The sequence below is a fragment of the Cnephaeus nilssonii genome, assembly GCF_951640355.1.
Source record: "Cnephaeus nilssonii genome assembly, chromosome: 17".
NCBI classification, from domain to species: domain Eukaryota; kingdom Metazoa; phylum Chordata; class Mammalia; order Chiroptera; family Vespertilionidae; genus Cnephaeus; species Cnephaeus nilssonii.
In genome coordinates this window covers 14114749-14132702 of record NC_137088.1, presented here as the reverse complement: position 1 = coordinate 14132702, position 17954 = coordinate 14114749, and the positions used below count along the sequence as shown (strand labels likewise).

The 17954-nt window shown below is 40.6% G+C and overlaps 1 protein-coding gene across 1 annotated transcript in view; it reads right to left on the bottom strand.

Annotated features, from left to right (window-relative positions):
- Window positions 1-17954, bottom strand: part of GADL1 (glutamate decarboxylase like 1) — a gene marked incomplete at its 5' end in the record, with an annotated part of 134763 nt that overhangs the window by 25156 nt on the left and 91653 nt on the right. The window contains one exon of the mRNA XM_079795485.1: window positions 13869-13958. Within this exon, the coding sequence (XP_079651611.1) occupies window positions 13869-13958 (90 nt within the window). The remainder of the gene's footprint in view (window positions 1-13868; window positions 13959-17954) is intronic.

Below are 17954 nucleotides of genomic sequence, written 5' to 3'. Positions count from 1 at the left end.
CCAATGCATTTGCTCTACTCAGGGTTGTCACAAACCTTCAATTTGTGAAAAACACAAGTACCTGTAAAGCATAACGAAGTGAGGCACAATAAAATGAGGTATGCCTGTAGCCTCCTACCAGAGTCCTTGGGAACATGTCCAGAAAGAGGATTAACCTGGTCAGAACAGGTGTGGCTCTTGCGCATGGATGACAACCATATGTTTCAGTTGTTCCCTTCAGCTTCCTTCAGCAAGTCCAGGGTGGTTTTAACCACAGTTCCTGGATGAACTCAGGACGAAGGCTGAGCGCTTCTGATCTCAGCAGAATGACTGTCCTTAGTTCGCAGGACACCTTGTGAACAACTTCTGCTTCCAAGACATGATCTAAAAAGAAAAGAAGAAATGGCCTCCCAGATCCTATCAAATCCCTGAGGATGCTGCCTCAATAAAGAGCCAAATAGGCAGGCAGGTCTCTTTTTAAATATAGCTTCTGAACTCAACCTCCCCAGGCTGACATTTAAAAACCAGCTGATACAGGGAAGCAGGAATGGATTAGTTAGCAAAAGTGGAAAAGGGAAGCGATCAGAGGCTGGAGCAGGAGAAGCCTGTAAACACCATAAATGCTCAGGAGGATCTGCATGGAAAGTGGAAAGGTAATTCAAAAAGAAACGCTATGGTAACTCATCAAATTCTTTTTCCTGATCAAGTATGTCCTTGCTGACAGAGCTCTTGGCTACATAGAGCCAAAGCTAATGGAATGCACTTGTGAATATTCTGAGGAGAATTACTGGTCCATGGATAACTGTTTCCCTTTATTTCTTCCTTGTTTGCATTTTGATTGCTTCTCAGGGCTTAACCTCTCCCGCAGAGTATGCATAAGCATGGGATAGGGGCCTTGAACCCCAGTCATTCAAATATTTCTCATAATTAATAGATCAAACTCACAAAGTTATGAGAACTTGAAGGAATTCTACAAGTCCTACAAAGTCCATCTGAAGTCAGACATAAATTCTGATATTTTAAGTTTTTTCCTGGTCTCTGCACTGACGGATGATTTGGCCAATAGAACACAACTAGACAGCACCTTACAATACCAACTCTGCTAGGTCTTCACAAAAACAGAGGAGGTGGCCCTCTCTACAACAGAATTAGAAGGCCAATTAGAATGTTCATATCTCCCCCACAACATCTTCCTTATCTAGCTGCTCTTGTCCTGAGAACCCGACACAGATCCCATTCATAGTCCCACCCTTGCTTAAAGAGTTTGATGCTTTATAATTTATAAAGTACTCTTTTTTGGTTTGTTTTGCTAATCCTCACCCAAGGATATTTTTTCCATTTATTTTTAGAGAGAGTAGAGGAAAGGGGGAGAGACACACAGAGAGAAACATCAATGTGAGAGAGACACATCAATTGGTTGCCTCCCACACCTGCCAATTAGGGTCAGGATCAAGCCTGCAACTGAGGTATGTGCTATTGACCGGAATTGAACCTGAGACCCTTCAGTCTGCAGGCTGACACTCTATCCACTGAGCCAGACTGGCTAAGGCTATAAAGTACATTAAAAAAATTATTTATATATTTCAGAGACAGAAATGGAGAGGGAGATACAAACATCAATGATGAGAGAGATTAATCGATTGGCTTCCTCCTATACACCCCTCACAGGGATAGAGCCCACAATCCGGGCATATGTCCTGACCATAGTAGATGCTCAGTATATAGTTTTTAAGTGAATGGGACAGTTCAAATGAGAATTCTGACTCCCTGATTGTCTTTTTACACTTGAGAATTGTTGACTTATGACAGATACTAGAGGCCCAATGCACAAAATTCATGCAAGTGTAGGCCTTCGTTCCCCCCGCTGCCGGCACCGGCTTCCCTCTGGCACCCGGGACCTGGGCTTCCCTCGCAGCCCCAGCTTCATCTGGAAGGTTTTCCGGAAGGATGTCCGGTCTAATTAGCATATTATACTTCTATTATTATAGATAGTTAGGTCTCAATGCACTAGCTAATATATTTTTAAAATATATTTTTATTGATTTCAGAGAGGAAGGGAGAGGGAAAGAGGAAGAGAGACATCAATGATGAGGGAGAACCATTGATCAGCTGCCTCCTGCATACCTGCAACCCAGATACGTGCCCTTTACTGGAATCAAACCCAGGACCCTTCAGTCCACAGGCCGACGCTCTATCCACTGAGCCAAACCAGCTAGGGCCAATTTACACTATTCTGGTCTACCTTAGTACCACCTGGACAACTGGCTCCACCAGGTTGTAGACTAAAAGACAGTCTCCATTGTGAATTAGGCAGGTGATACTACAGTTAACATAAGTAAACTCTGCTTAAGTAAACTTGCAGCATTTGAATTATCCCCCCCCCCAAAAAAAAACAGTGGGGTGCTATCATTTCTAGAATATCCTAGATTGGGGGGACACTTTCATAAGAAGCAGAGCATGATCAAAGATAGATGAGAGGAAAAGTCTGAACAAAAACCACGAGAGGTTTAGCCATCTGAAGTCAGACATAAATTCTGATATTTTAAGTTTTTTTCCTGGTCTCTGCACTGACGGATGATTTGGCCAATAGAACACAACTAGACAGCACCTTACAATACCAACTCTGCTAGGTCTTCACAAAAACAGAGGAGGTGGCCCTCTCTACAACAGAATTAGAAGGCCAATTAGAATGTTCATATCTCCCCCACAACATCTTCCTTATCTAGCTGCTCTTGTCCTGAGAACCCGACACAGATCCCATTCATAAGATGTGATGGCCCGCCCTGCATATCAAAACAGGCTGCACATCAGAAAGGAGATAAAAAAAGAAAAGCCCAGGAATTCACTCCAGACCAACCCAAGCACACGCTCAGGATGAGCAGTCGTTTAAAACTTCTGTGGATGAGTTAATGAGCAAAGAAGGTAAGAACAACTATGCCTCCAGGAAATTCCTACATGCACGTAAGTTACCCAGGAGGGCAGCACATTAACTCATTCCTTTATTCATGGATTCATTCATTCATTCAGGAACCATTAATGATGCATCTACTGTGTGACAGTGGCAATGTGAGAAAATGCAAAGTAGGAAGAATATTAACAACCACCCTTGTTATGAAACACTCAGTCCAGTGCCAGGTCTGGCTTCATGGGTGTGCAACCTGTGCTTGGCAGAGTCCCAGGCTTAGTTTAATGCTCTGCTGTCACTACTGAAATTCTTGATGATTCTGAAACAAAGGGCTCTGCATTTTTATTTTGCACTGGGCTCTGCACTAGCCAGACTTGGAATATCAAAGCTCATTTATGGCTAACCCCAGTGGGACATAGTGCTCCACTTTCTTTATCTCCTCTTCCACCAACAATATCATTAATACAAATGAGTGAATCTTTACTGATAACAGGGGGATTTCGATGTATCACCCGTGTGCTAGAATTCATCAGTTATTTCCTCTCATCGCCTGATCTTCTCTTCTTGCTGCCATTTTTTTTCTTCCCCACACTCCAAATGTTGATATTTTATGATAATTGCCAAGACAGGGTAGCAAAGCTGACATAGGGGTATTTGGAAAGGGTACTCATACTCAAGTGTCCAGAAATGCTTCCTGGACAAGCTGAGGGTTAACAGTCTAATTTTAAGGTGGTCAGACACAAGAATTCCCTGTGTGCTAGGCTGGAAGTTGTAAGTGGTGTAGGGAAGCCTGGATCATAGCCATGTTCCTCCATGAGAGTACGTATCTCTGGGGCCTCCAGGAGAGAGCACGTGAGACAAGCCATAAAGAACGCAGGAATGAGAGGACATAGGCGCGAGACACCAGAGACAAAGGGAGCAGTGTGAGAAAATGCAAGGAGGCAAGAATATGAACATTCATCTCTGTTATTAAACACTGAGCAGCAAGGCTGGCTCAAGGCTGTGCAACCGGCGCAGTCACACAGGCTCCCACACTTAGAAGGGTCCCAGGCTTGATTTAATGCTCTGTTGTCACACTGTCTTGAAATTCTTTATAATTTTTGAAAAAGGGACCCCCACATGTAAACAAAATGGCTTACATGCACTATCTTATTTGCTCTGTGCAAATCCACAACATATTGCAGTGATTTAATGAATGGGGTGGTAATGTACATCCCCAAGCGATATACCCCAAAGAATTGATGAGGCCAGGATCTGAACCCTAGTTTTTCTTACTGCCAAAGGGATGTGTTTAAACACAGTGGTAGGCTGGCTTTCCAAGTAAAGATGGGAGCAAAGAGCTCAGCGGGCTAGAGCGCAGGGGACATGAGGAGGATTAGCAGGAGACAGAGCGAGAAGGGTGAGGGAAACTGGGTCGCTGCAGTCCCCAAATGGCTATGGTCTCTCTCCTTTAGGACAAAGGGAAACACGGAGGGACATGACCAAGGCTGTATTTTAGAAAGTTTTTATTGTAATGATAGATAAGGTAATTTGCAGGGAGACAAACAAAAAGGCAGGAAAGAGACATTTGAGGCTCACATAGTCCTTCGAACATGAGGTAATAGGATTAATGATAGTGAAAGCTCATGTTTAATGAGCACTTACTCTGTGTCAGACACTGTATTGGAATTATGCTAGTCAATCCCTATTAACACTCTTCAGGGTAGGTCCTTTTTATTATCCCCATGTTATTGATAAAAAAAAAAAAAAAAGAGGAGGCAAACGAAGTTTAAATAACATGTTCGTGGTTACACAGCCAGAGAGCAGCAAGGGTGTGATTTATTTAACTCCAGATCCAGTGATTTAAACCCCAATAAGTCTCTTAGCAAGATGTTTTTTAACTAAAAAAGTTCTAAAATATACATGAACAAATTTTAATATAATATTGAAGAACGATGTTTAAAAAAAAAAACACATCCAGAAGGGTAAAGTTTTAGCAGCTTTGAGAATCAATTATAAAGCAATTCCATTTAAAACCTTTTTTTCCTGGCACAAAAACAGAAACACAGATCAATAGAAGCGACTGAAAATTCCAGAAATAGAATATAGTGTTTTTAAAAATGTAACATGATAGCACAAGCTTCCCATAATAAAAAGTGTTAAGAAGAATTATTTAATAAATCAAATTTAAATAACTGGATAATAACTTGGGGACCCTATCATGTTAGGCGTATATTTTTACACTGTACACAAAAATAGCTTCCACATGGATTAAGGAGTTAAATACAAAAAAACGGAATTACAGAAAACCAGCAGGAGATGGAATAGAATATTTATCAGATTTGTGAGCGAACAGTCACTTCACTTTGAAGCAGTGGAATAAATCATGAAGGAAAAGACTGACAGATTTGAATACATAAAACATTTAAACTTCTGTCCAATAAAAAACACACAGCAAGACTAAAAAAGGACATTATACTTAGGGCAATATTTGCATTCCATCTGACAAAGAGGGCTTTAAAACTCAAACCTTGTATGTCCTCATCCAAATTTATAAGGAAAACATCAGACTCTAAAATATAAATATGTAAGACAGGCGGAAAAAAAAATGAACACACAGGGGAGCACAATCATTAAAGAAAAAAATAGAAAATTGTTCCGCTCACCAACAATTAATAAAAGTAAAGCAAACTTAAGGTAAGATTTTTCACCTTTCTTTCCTTTTTAAGAAGATTTCTTAATTGATTTTTAGAGAGAGAAAGGGAGAGAGGCAGTGAGAAACATACATCGATCGGCTGCCTGCAAGCCAGGCATGTGCCCTGACCTGGAATTGGTCCAGCAACCCTTCGATGCATGGGACAAGGCCCAACCAACTGAGCCACACCGACTAGGGGAAGATTCTTCACCTTCCTAAATAACACTTTCCCCCAAACTGGCACCACGTGATGTTGCCACAGCTGTGTACCCATTCCTCACTGGTGGCACTGAAAATGGATACAACCTTCTTAAAATATCAATAGCATCACAATACAGAGACAGACTCGGGCTCAAAACCACATTGATTTTCATAACTATTAATTACATACTGAGCACTTTATCTTCTGGGAGCAATAAAAGCAAAAGTGGATGTGAGCATGAAGATGTTTATCCATCACTGTTTACAATGGAGAAATACTGGAAACCAAAGAAGCACCCCTAATTAAGGGGATGGCTTTATAAACAATGACACAGACTATTAAACAGGGTAAAACAAGTTTAAGTTTTTCTTTTTAGAAGTCTAGTCCAAAGAGATGAAGACAGAAACAGAGGTAGCTTGAGGTGAAGCAATATTAAGAGAAAATCATGCACTATTTCCTTCAAGGTTGTCAGATCCTGGGTGTGTATGTCAATATATTAGAGGTAAAACATGAAAATGTGAGAAGGGGAGAGAGAGAGAAGGAAGGAGAAAAGCGAAGAGGGTGGGAGGGAAGGAGCAACGAGAAGGGAGTGGTGAGTTTGAAGGGAGGGTGAGGTCCCAGGCTGGACACTCAAAGGTAAACACAGAAGAGATTGTTGAGACAAGGATCAAATTCCATCACAACATTTTATAACACATTTATTCAGTCAGCATTTAGTGTGTCACTTCCCAGTGAGGAAAGGAACAATGAGCGAAAGTGCCACCAGGGGGCAGGCTTGGTACTGGCAAAGGGACCAAGAAGATGAGCAAAACAAGAAAGTCTTTTCCTGCAGCACAGGGTGTATTCTTTGTTTTGCAACAATTGTCCAGAACAATGTCCTTAACAGCTGGTATGAATTTTGTTCCATAAACTCAGGTGTGCAAGAACATATAAATACCTTATATCCTTTAAATAAAATTAAATAAAATGTTTCTCTCGTTCACACAGCCTCAAGCCACTGGTCCTACGAGGCCAGGTTAAAAGTCAATGTCAGCCATTGTTATGGCTCCCAGGGACCCAAAAGGGCCCCACAGAGGTTCTGGGAGCCTTAGCCAGGGCTGACATTTAGGCCCAATATACGAAACGCTTATGATCTGAACCAACATGATCCCTTGATATGGCGTCACTGTGCTATGTCCTTACCTGTTAAGAATGGGCAGATTCCATATCTGGAATACACGTTTGTACACACACATGCACATGCATGTATATACACACACCTCCTTAGGGCACTCAAAGAAGGGGAGCTTGGAGTCATCCCTAAATGTGGAACTCTTGCCTCCTGCTCCCCTTTTCCTCTCCTCTTTCCCCTGTGCCTCCTTTCTGCCCCCAAACTCAATACCCTTCTTTCATCATTGGCCAGATGAAGCTTTTAGGAAGACAGATGTCTTCAAGAGACATGCTCAAGAGAGGCATGGAGCCCAGAGGCCCTGTCTAATTCCAGGGACGAGCAAAGGAGAAAACACAAGCACAGAATACACCCATATGTCCCAGTTGTGTGGCTGCATTTGCCACAATATTGCAATTCTTAAAATCCCCTGTTTACAAGTCTGGCAGTTTACAAGTTTGCAATCCAAACATGAGTGATTGGATATGCCAGTGGCACAGATGGTGATGGGAAGAACATCGGAATCAGAATCCTCCAAAATATACAGAGGCTCTCAAAATGTGTATGAGTTCTTACGCACATTTGTGAACACACACACACACACACACACACACACGCGCGCGCGCGCGCGCGCGCGCGCGCACACACGAACATGCACACATGCACACACACAACAGAAATCAATGGAGCATTAGCAAGGGGCACTGAAGCCTCACCTACAGTCCCAGGAAGTGGCCTGTTTGGATGCCTTGCCTGTGAGGCTCCTACAGAAAAACATCAACCTACTCAGTTTATGCAGCCTCATCTTTCAAGAGCTGTTCATCAGAAACATGCCAAGGAGAATGCTAAATTCTCTCTAAAGATATCTGGAATACCATATCAAGTTACATGCCAAATGAGCAATAAAACAACAAGCCCATCAAGCAGGTTCTAAAGATTTATTCCTCTTCTCCGGTTGAGGAGAAAGGAGCCTGTTATAAATGACTAACATCTGCCACAAATCCGCAGGTCAGCAAATAAAAAATAAAGTCGGAATGACCATGCATGAGTGCAAAAAGAAAACATGTTCATTACTTTTAAGAATGTAAATTTTGCTGGCATAATTTCTGAAATGTCAACAAAAGAGGAAATCTTCTGCTTTATGACACTGAGTAATGATGAGACAAAACCAGCTGATGGCATCTTCAATTACATTCTCTGGGTCTTTCACGTTCCAGTTTATCTTTACAGTCTGTCTTCAACTTTCTCGCCCTCTGTATGTGATCACTAGCGGGGAGGCTTCCGAAGAAACAAACTCATAAGCTTATTTTAGGCAGTCACTTCAGAGAGAGGTGACACTCTACCTCAATGCCGAAAGCTTTCAGAGAGCCCTGGGAAGCCTGTTGAACATCTCACTATACACCATCACGGGCAATGCCTCTAAACTTAAAATCAGTGCAGATAGTGTGGGGATTTTAGTAAGGAAACAGGAAGAGCAATAGGGGAAGAAACGAGAGATTATACATTATGTCTGGGGAAAAGTAATGAGAGTAAATAGTTTACAAACTAATTGGTTAAACATTGTATAATCATGATCTCCCAACAAAACTATCCCGGTGGTATAAGAAGAAAAGATGAGAACATACCTTAATAGTTGTTTAAAATTTTTAAATTCATCATTCAAAAACTTACTTTGTGTATTTTTAAATATATACGCTTTATTTATAAAGTAATGCATGTAGATAATTTGAAAACAATAAACATATATTGAGGTGAATGCTCAATTACTTTCTTACTTTATTGATTTGAGAGACAGACAGCGATTTATTGTTTCACTTATTTATGCATTCATTGGTTGATTATTTTTTTAATTGGTTGATTCTTTTAAAAAATATATTTTTATTGATTTCAGAGAGGAAGGGAGAGGAAGAGATAGAAACATCAATGATGAGAGGAAATTATTGATTGGCTGCCTCCTGCATACCCCCCACTGGGGATCAAGCCCACAACCCAGACATGTGCCCTTAACTGGACGAACTCAGGAACCTTCAGTCCACAGGCCAACGCTCTATCTGCTGAGCCAAACCAGCTAGGGCTATTGGTTGATTCTTATATGTGCCCTGACCAGAGATCAAACCCGGAACCTTGGTGTATTGAGATAACGCTCTAACCAACTGAACAACCCGGCCAGGGTCTCAATTCTTTTAACTGTTAGGAATATGCGGTCAAACCCTGAATAGCCTTTGTCTAGATAAGCTCTCAACGAAACCTCTGGCTTCTACATGTCAATTATGCTACACTTTGGTTTACCATTGTTGTTACAATTTTCACAAAAGCAATCTACACTAATTGTAGAAAATAAATTACACTATAAATGAAAGAAAAAAAATCACCTGTAACTCTATCTCTAACATATTTTGGTGCCTATTGACTGCCTCTTTTCTAACCATATATACAATATTTTATATGTATATAAGTATCTATACATAAATATGTTTTTTCAAAATTGTTATCAAATGATATTGGCTGTTTTATAACTCATTTTTAATCAATAGTAAATTATGAATATGCTATTTTGGGACAGAATTTTAATTGTCTAAACACTAGAAATCTGAATAAAGTTACGTAGTAAAATTTAACCATTTCCCATGGTTATTTAGTGTTTTGCCATTTTAAATAATGGCTAGGCTCTTCTGAGTAGCTTTTCTGCCCCCACAATTCTGTAACTATTTTAAAGGATATATTTCTATAAATGAAATATTTGGAAGAAAATATATGCCAAATTAAGATATTTGATATGTTTTATAAAGTTGGTCTTCAGAAAATTTGTACATATTTATGCTCATTAGCAGTTATAATGTGTCCCATGACATTTGCACCAACACTAGGCATTAACACTAAAACCACAGTAATTTTCTAATTTGATTAGTAAAAGCTATCCATTACCTAGTTCCTAACTAGTTTCCTAACTAGTAGGAAAACTGGCAAACTCCTCTGGCTCAGGTTATTGGTTCAGGGTTCTCAATCATGGAAGCTACAATAGGTTGAGATGAAAATACCCGAGGATCAGACATGGAGGCCTTTGGATGCCAGGCAGATGGGACTAGATTTTATCCTGGGGATCAGTCATTCCATGGGACTGGTACTATACCCCTAGGGAGTATAGTTTGGGCAGATGTTTTAGTTTTCACAGTGTTTGGGGGTTGCTGCTGGTGTTTAGTGGATAGGGACCAGACATGCTAGTTGCCCTGCAATGCACAGAACAGTCTTGAGCAATGAAGTACTGTCTCATGCCTTGCACAACTTTCACATATCTTACTGGAAATGCATGAGGGCAAAGCCTTATGACAATTATCCAAGCCTGGAACCTAACTCTATTTTACATACGAATGCAAAATAATCTGTGCCCATTGTTCATAAATATTAAGTTTTCTGCTACCATGTAAACCAAGGGAAAAAGGTTTTCTTCAGAGCTTTACCAAGGGTTGTGCACCATCTTGAAAAATTATATCACCAATACCACACCATTTCAGTTACTTACATTTACTGTGATTCTAAGAGCATGTGAGAACCTTATAACTTCCTCATGCCTTCTAATATTGTCATGGCAAAGCATTTATGTAATGGAATACATGTCTTTATTTTAAACTAAGGTATTTCTCCTTCTTATTACATGCAAGGCATTCTATTGCCTTTTACAAAATTACATGTAGGCAGGTCATAGTTTCTACTGGTTTCACTTTAGGAGATTAAAGGCAACATTGACAATAATTATTCTAAACAGTGGCCATTGGGTCTCTACAGTGGACAACTGCTGCTGCAGAGACCAGGAAGCTATTCTGGGCTTCCAGCAGGACAGTGACATGATGAAGCCGAGCTGGAGGTGGAACAGTGCAGAGAGTAGGAAAATAAATGGGAAAAGGAGGTGGCAGAAGGCAGAGACCAGACAAGAGGCAAATACAACCTGGGCAGGGGACTAATGAAGACCTAGAAAACTGCAATGCCTGAAAGAATCAGAAAGAACATTTTTATGGAGGACATCTTAAAAAGAGAATTCGTTGGAACCCAGTGACTGAATATGGTGTCACAGAGTGACTGTCACAGTGTTATTAGATTGCAGAATGATTGCGTTCTCAAAAACAGTCTCATGCATGTGCACACACAGTTAAAAGCACATGCAGACACATACAACACACACATACACACACACACACACACACACACACACACACACTGAAATGCCAGATTCATTACCAAATAATCCCTCTCTTCTCCTGCTGTCAAAGGGAAGACTTATTACACCACTGATTCTGAAATCTGACAGCTAAACCTGACAGTAGGCTGAATCGAAGGGGCAAAGACTTATTCAGATTATTTATTTGTTTGTGATTCTCCATCCAAGATAAACCCCAAGATAAATTTCAAGTGTGCTTTAAGTGCACTCCAGGTTATAAATCATGTATTGCATTCTCATAGTACAGTAAGCATAAAACCACATAGATCAACAATAGATATATATGCCTCCCTTCCTTGACAAATTCATGTGCACACACACCCACAAAGAGAGAATAAAAGGAAACTAAGAATCTGAGAACCAATGATAATTTGTCAGCAGGGTACATGTTTACTAATCGGAAGCAACCATAGCAATTAACATAGTCTGATATTAGACTGGGCAAGAAAACCATGGTTCTAAATGACAGAAAAAGCATTTCAAAATGAAGGGACAGAAAATCCTAGATAAGAGAATCAATACTGAAAAATATTGGGGAATAGAAGAAAGTGGCCTGATTTATATTCAATTTTCAGTTAAGAATAACAGTGTATTTATTATATGCTGAATTATCTGATGTTAGCTTCTATATTCATCCTCAATTTCAAATTTTCTGATAATAGACTATGTAAATGTTTCTTTAAATCATGAAAAAGTGAGTCAAAAATATCTCCAGACATAATGAGATGCTATAGTTATCCTGATCCATGTCTGTGCAAAAGCACTGTCAGTAAAGCACAAATATCACATTCTTGGTTGCTTTTCTTAATAACTGAAACGTGAGAAAAATAGCAACCATTACCTTCTCACCTCTAAGCAACCATTCCCCCACTCCACCTAAAAAAATGTCAGTTGCATTCCATCAAAGTGGAAAATGTCCCTAGAAACCTCACTATTAAATTCTCACATTGTCCAGTCCTTGTTTCTTTTTATGGGTTACTTACCATCTGAAATGTATTCTTTAGCACTCTCCTATTTGCAGTGTATGGCAACAAGGCAAGACAAATCCCAATGACTATGCTAACCGCCTAAAAATGGGTAATGAGGGCTTGTCTAGACTGAGGCAGAGATAACACCATCCATCTCTCCCCATCTCTGCTGCCTGATCTCAGGTTTGGCAAGAGGCAGAATATTTATATATATTGGGTCTGTATTATGCTACAGTGCAGGAGATTTAATGAGACATAAATAAATAGAAAATAACCTGAGGCTAAAAGGACATGCTGCAGGAGAGGTTATAGGTGGCTATAGCTTAAAGACCATGGTCTTCCCTCTCCCTCCTAATTAGGTACAAATTCCAAGCGCTTGTCATGGAAGATAGGGACCCCATGACCTAACCTCTGCCTGCTACTCTGATCTCACCTCCTGCAACTGTCCCCTTGCACCTCCGTGGTCTTTGAATCATACTCTACTTTCTTAAAACTCTGGGTCATCATGCTGTCATTCTTCCTGAAATATACTTCTTTACAATTGTCCCCTGGCTGGCATCTACTTATTGTTCAAGACTCAGCTCTAGTATCGCACACCAGGATAGATATCCTTCCTCTCTGCTTTCAGGGTTTATCTCCACTAGCACCTACTAGTTACCTTGTGATTGTCTGTATACTCTCGTTTTTCTCCCTGAACATGAACTTCCTATGGGCAGGGACTGAGTCTTTTTTGATATCTGTATCTCTGGTACACAGCATAGTGAGCACTCAGTAAATGTTTGATACCTCCCGACTGGGAAGTTCTTCCTTTTCTTCTAGAGGGCAAGTAGAGAGCTATTGACTATACCAGCTGTTAAAACTACCATTGATTTCCCCATTGAGGGTTAGGGAGGGGTTTGCCAGTCAGAGCTTGTACTAACCAGAGTCATGGAGCCAGCTGTGCTTGAGAGGGAAGACACAAAAGATAGAGGATGACTTAACTTCATGTTACCAAGTGTCGTGGACTCTCTCTCTACATGTCATGGCCACAGAATCCTCAGGGGAACTCCCAGTGGGTCACGTCAATGTGCACTATGTCCACCCAACACGGGAGTGGGATCAAGTAGAATTGACTAAAGAAACGTCATAGCCCTAGAAATTTGGGTTTAGAGGCAGGATAATTGGCAGGTACACGCTAGGGGAGGTGCTGATGAGACGCAAGAAGTCCACAGAGCTTGCCGCTTCATCTCATTCTGGATTGTCAGCCTTCACCAGCTGTGTTCAATAATTTGTTGAAAGCCCGTGTTGACACCCCTTTTCTTTTTTACCCCATAAGCCCCACAGGCATAAGATGCAGGGCCTTTGTTGAAAGAACAGAAAGTCTCAATCTCACAAAGGGTCCCCGATGTAGACTTCTAACATTACCTCCAAGCGAGAAGATGCAAGCAGTCACGTACTAGCAAAACTGAAAGAGGAAGCCGTTCCTCATGTAACTTTAATCTTGGGTCCTCTTACCAGATCCCAATTTCTGTACTGTACATCAGAACTTCTAATAAATTCCATAGCCATCTTGCACACAGCACCATTATTTTGAATGTGTGTGTCTGTCAAGTCTGTTAATTTGGTAAATGTACACAATATTTACAACTGTTGGGAGTGCCATTAGTTTTTAATACACTAGGAGCCACCTCTCTAGTTCTTCAAGGAGTTCTAGCAAGTACAGAAGCATTTATAGGATCAACAGAGAATGGCGCTGACTCTGTTTCATCAAGAGGAAAAATACAGTTTACTTGTTACTCACCAAATTAAGTTTTTCCCAGAACTCAGGTCCTTCTTCCATCTCTCTGAGGCTCGGTGGAATGTACCAAAAGCAAATATTGGCATATTCAGGCTGAGGATTAAGGAAATTTGGAAGTTGTTAAACTAAGATTAATCTTAGAATGCAATTAAAGTCTTAGCTAGTTTCTTTATGAGTTATTGTGTGTGTATTATGTTGATAACAAATCAGACTCTGCGAGAGTAGACATCCATTTTGCCTTACTTCTGATAACATTCTACTGGGAAATTTTCTTCTCAGTTGGGTGTACCTAGAGGGCGCTTCCCTCTAGGTTAGGATGCACACAACATCAAGAATAAACAAAGTTTGAATCTGACTCAACCTAGTTATGACCATCATCACCCGATACACATATGCCTAGCCTTGCCCTGGACAGGAATCATTCCTTTGTCCAGTGAATCAACACTATACACACACCATCTGCCCATTAGTCACTCTAGTAGCCATCTCAGTTATCAGATCTACTGTCCTGGTATCACCGTGATAGTGTTCAAGTAACCCTTATTTTACTTAAAAATAAGAGTAGTGATGCTGGCAATTCAGATATGCCAAAGAGAAGCGGTAATGTGCTTCCCTGAAGTGAAAAGGTCAAAGTTCCCCAACTTAATAAAGAAAGAAAAAAAATTGTATGCTAAGGTTGCTAAGATCTATGCTAAGAATGTATCTTCTCTCCATGAAATGGTGAAAGAAAAAGAAAACCATGCTAGTTTGTAGAGAGAGACCACATTCACAGAACTTTTATTACAGAATATTGTTATCGTTATCCTATTTTATTATTAGTTATTGTTGTTAATCTCTTACTAATTCATTAACCCACTGGGGGTTTTGGGACATGTGCCCCATTATTGTATATATAATTATAGACTTTGACTTTTCCTAAATGGAAAGAATTATAGTTCATAGACCTATGCTCCAAATGGATCTTTGCATTTCTTCCCTTAAGTATGTATTAGGGCTATATTTAATCAACCCAATGAATGCATTTGTTAACAGAAAGAGGCTAAGCAGCTTGACACTTATGCGAAACTCAAGGTCTAAATTTACTTCATTACTTTAAATGGGAATACACAGAAAAGAGACAAATGCAGATTACACACAAAAATCCTTCTAAGTAGGACCTCTGGAGAACCATTGAGAAAGCCACCTCCACAGCTTTGGGGCCATCTGGCTCCCACAGATAAAATATCCAGGGCAGAAGGCTTCCTAATAATGAAAACCCACCTCAACTTTCATTACAAGAATGTGAATGTTTGCAGGCTCCTCAAGATGATGATAAGAGGTTCCTCCTGCGATTTTTAAGCCTTTAGGACAAATATATAAATAACTTTTAAGTCAGTTCATCTTTTTTTCTCATGACTTTTTTATTAGCTCTATCAAAAGACGGTGCAGTTCTGAGGTATAAAGCACTTTCCATAAGCTCTGCAGCTACCAAAGCCAGATAAATGAAGAAGGCAATTCAAACTTGAGAAAATAAAGATGTAACTAGACTTCAAGAAAATAAAGATGGCAGCTCAAACTCTAGGAAATAAAAAAGTGACTCAAAGTCACAGTCTAGCCAATTGTACAGTTGTTGTTTCACCCCTCCATGTGTAAGTACACATCTCTAAAAATTACAGACATTTTCTTACAGCATCATAATGCCATTATCATGCTTAATAAAATTACTGATAATTACCTGGTATTATCCAATAATCAGTTCATGTTAGAAATTCCCCCAACAGTTTCAAAATGTACTTTTACAATTGGCTTGTTTGAACTGGGATTCTAAAAGCTGCATAATTTGCATTTGGTTGCTATGCTTCTTCAGTCTCTTTGAACCTAAAGTGATTAACACCACATTCTCCTTATGTTTTTATTAAAGAAATCAGGTCAGTTGTCCTATAGAACGCCTTACATTTGAAATTTATCTTCTTGATTCTTTGAAGTGTTACCAGAAAGTCATTTAAATATGGGTTCTTTTGCTATCTTTACAAGTCTCTATATCACTACTTTTCAGGAAATTTGAACTCCCTTGTGGATAGTGGTAGAAGCCACAGTCAGAATTCTCTGGAACAGGGTCTCTAAAACTTGTCTGAAGACCTGGACTACTACAACAAGTCTCCAATTTGTCTCATTTATTCTTTCCTCATCCTGTCTTCACCCTACCCTCTCCCTATTCCTCTCTTCCCAAGACATCCTGCATGATCTTTTTAAATGGATGTCAGGCTCCTGTCTCCTGAAAATTTCTCCAATTACACTTGGAATAAAAGCCAAAGATCTTACCAAGTCCTAGCTGATTCCAACTGATCTCTCCACCCACCTCTCCAACTTCATCAAACACTGCAACTTGCACCCCTTGCTTAATATACCTTCTTTTGGCTCCTCAAACACACAGAACTCTTTTCAGCTTTAAGCATTTGCCATTGTTTATTGACTCTACCTAGAATGCCTTTCCTTCAGACAAGGCATGCTGTATACCGTTATTCAGGTCTCAGCTCAAAGATAACGTCAGAGGGCCATACCTGGACTACCCAAAGCTAAGAAGCCACCCACACTCACTTCTTGTTTTAGCATTTCATCCTACTTATTTCCATTATAGTACTTATTGTTAGACAGACCTGAGCAGAGTAAGAACAATTGGCCTGGTACAGAAACTCATCAGGACAGAAAGCCCTGGATGCCTAGCAAGGGGCAAAACTGGGAACACAAGAACCTCGGCCCCAGGATAACTTATCCTCCCCTTGCATATCACTGGTCATGTAGTTTGAACCCCAGATCTTTCACATTGCTGGTGAGGTGGTTTAGACCCCCTGACCTTTTCCTCCCTAAAGATACCATCTAGGCCTTGTATTTCAGCTCCAGGCCCAGAAAAGCAGCAAAACCAGACAACTGACAAAATAGCTGCCTCAGGACCAGCTACCTTGACTAATGATCCCCCTGCACTGGCACTGACCAATCAGTGGAGACCATGACCCTAAAAGAGCACACCTGGAAAACTGATGAATATTCTATTAAGACCCTCCCCTAAGATTTCCACTTGCAAGAGAGAGATATGCTCAGGACAAAGGGCCCAGTGTGAACTCTCCCTCCAAGGTTCATACTCATGCCATTCCCTCCCCGCTTACATTTCCCCACAGGCAAGTATCCCCCAGCCTCTAAGGGACCCCATGAGACTTGCAACCAAGGGAGTAATGGGCAGCAGCAGCTCGTCCCAGGCTAACCCCCCAAACCCCCCAAACCTATCTCCAAGGCACCCTTTTCTCTGACTTCTCAAGACAGCCCAAAGCAGCCCAGCCTAGGCTTTCCTGTTGCTTCTTCTATGACCTTCCTGGTTTCACTGTCCTAAGTACATTTTTGCTGCCATCCTACCCTTTTGACCCCAATACCCTTTAGCTCAGTGCTGTGTAGCCCTTCCCTTTGGATATCCCCATCCCCCAACCCCTTTTCCTTAAATAAATTCAATTTTTCTTTAATCACTGTCTGAGATGCCTATTTAGCCTGCTGCACATTATCAGCTTTAACTTTTCACTTATCACATCCGTAACTGTCTAATTATTTAGTTGTATACTAGATTATCTCTTACTGGAGGAACGGTACACAGATTCATGCACTGGTGGGGTCCCTCGGCCTGACCTGCGCCCTCTCGCAATCCGGGACCCCTCAGGAGATGTTGGAGAGCCAGTTTTGGCCCGATCCCCACAGGCCCAATCCAGACAGGAGGGAGCCCGATCCGTTGAGCGTCTGTCCCCTGGTGGTCAGTGCACATCATAGTGACCGATCCACTGGTCACTCGGTGGCTTAGGCTTTTATATATATAGATGAATTAATTTGTTTTCCTAAGATTTCTCACTATCTGATACTTCCTATGTATTAATTGGCTTATTTATTGCCTATCACTTTTCATTTGACTATAAGAACCATGAGAGCAGAAAACTTCCCTGTCTTATATCTCCAGTGCCTAGAACTGGGCCTGGCACACAGAAATTGTTCAATAAATCTTGCTAAATAAACATCAAAAAATAGCTAGAATGCTTATATACAAAATAGGTTCCTACACTGCAATATCTAGAT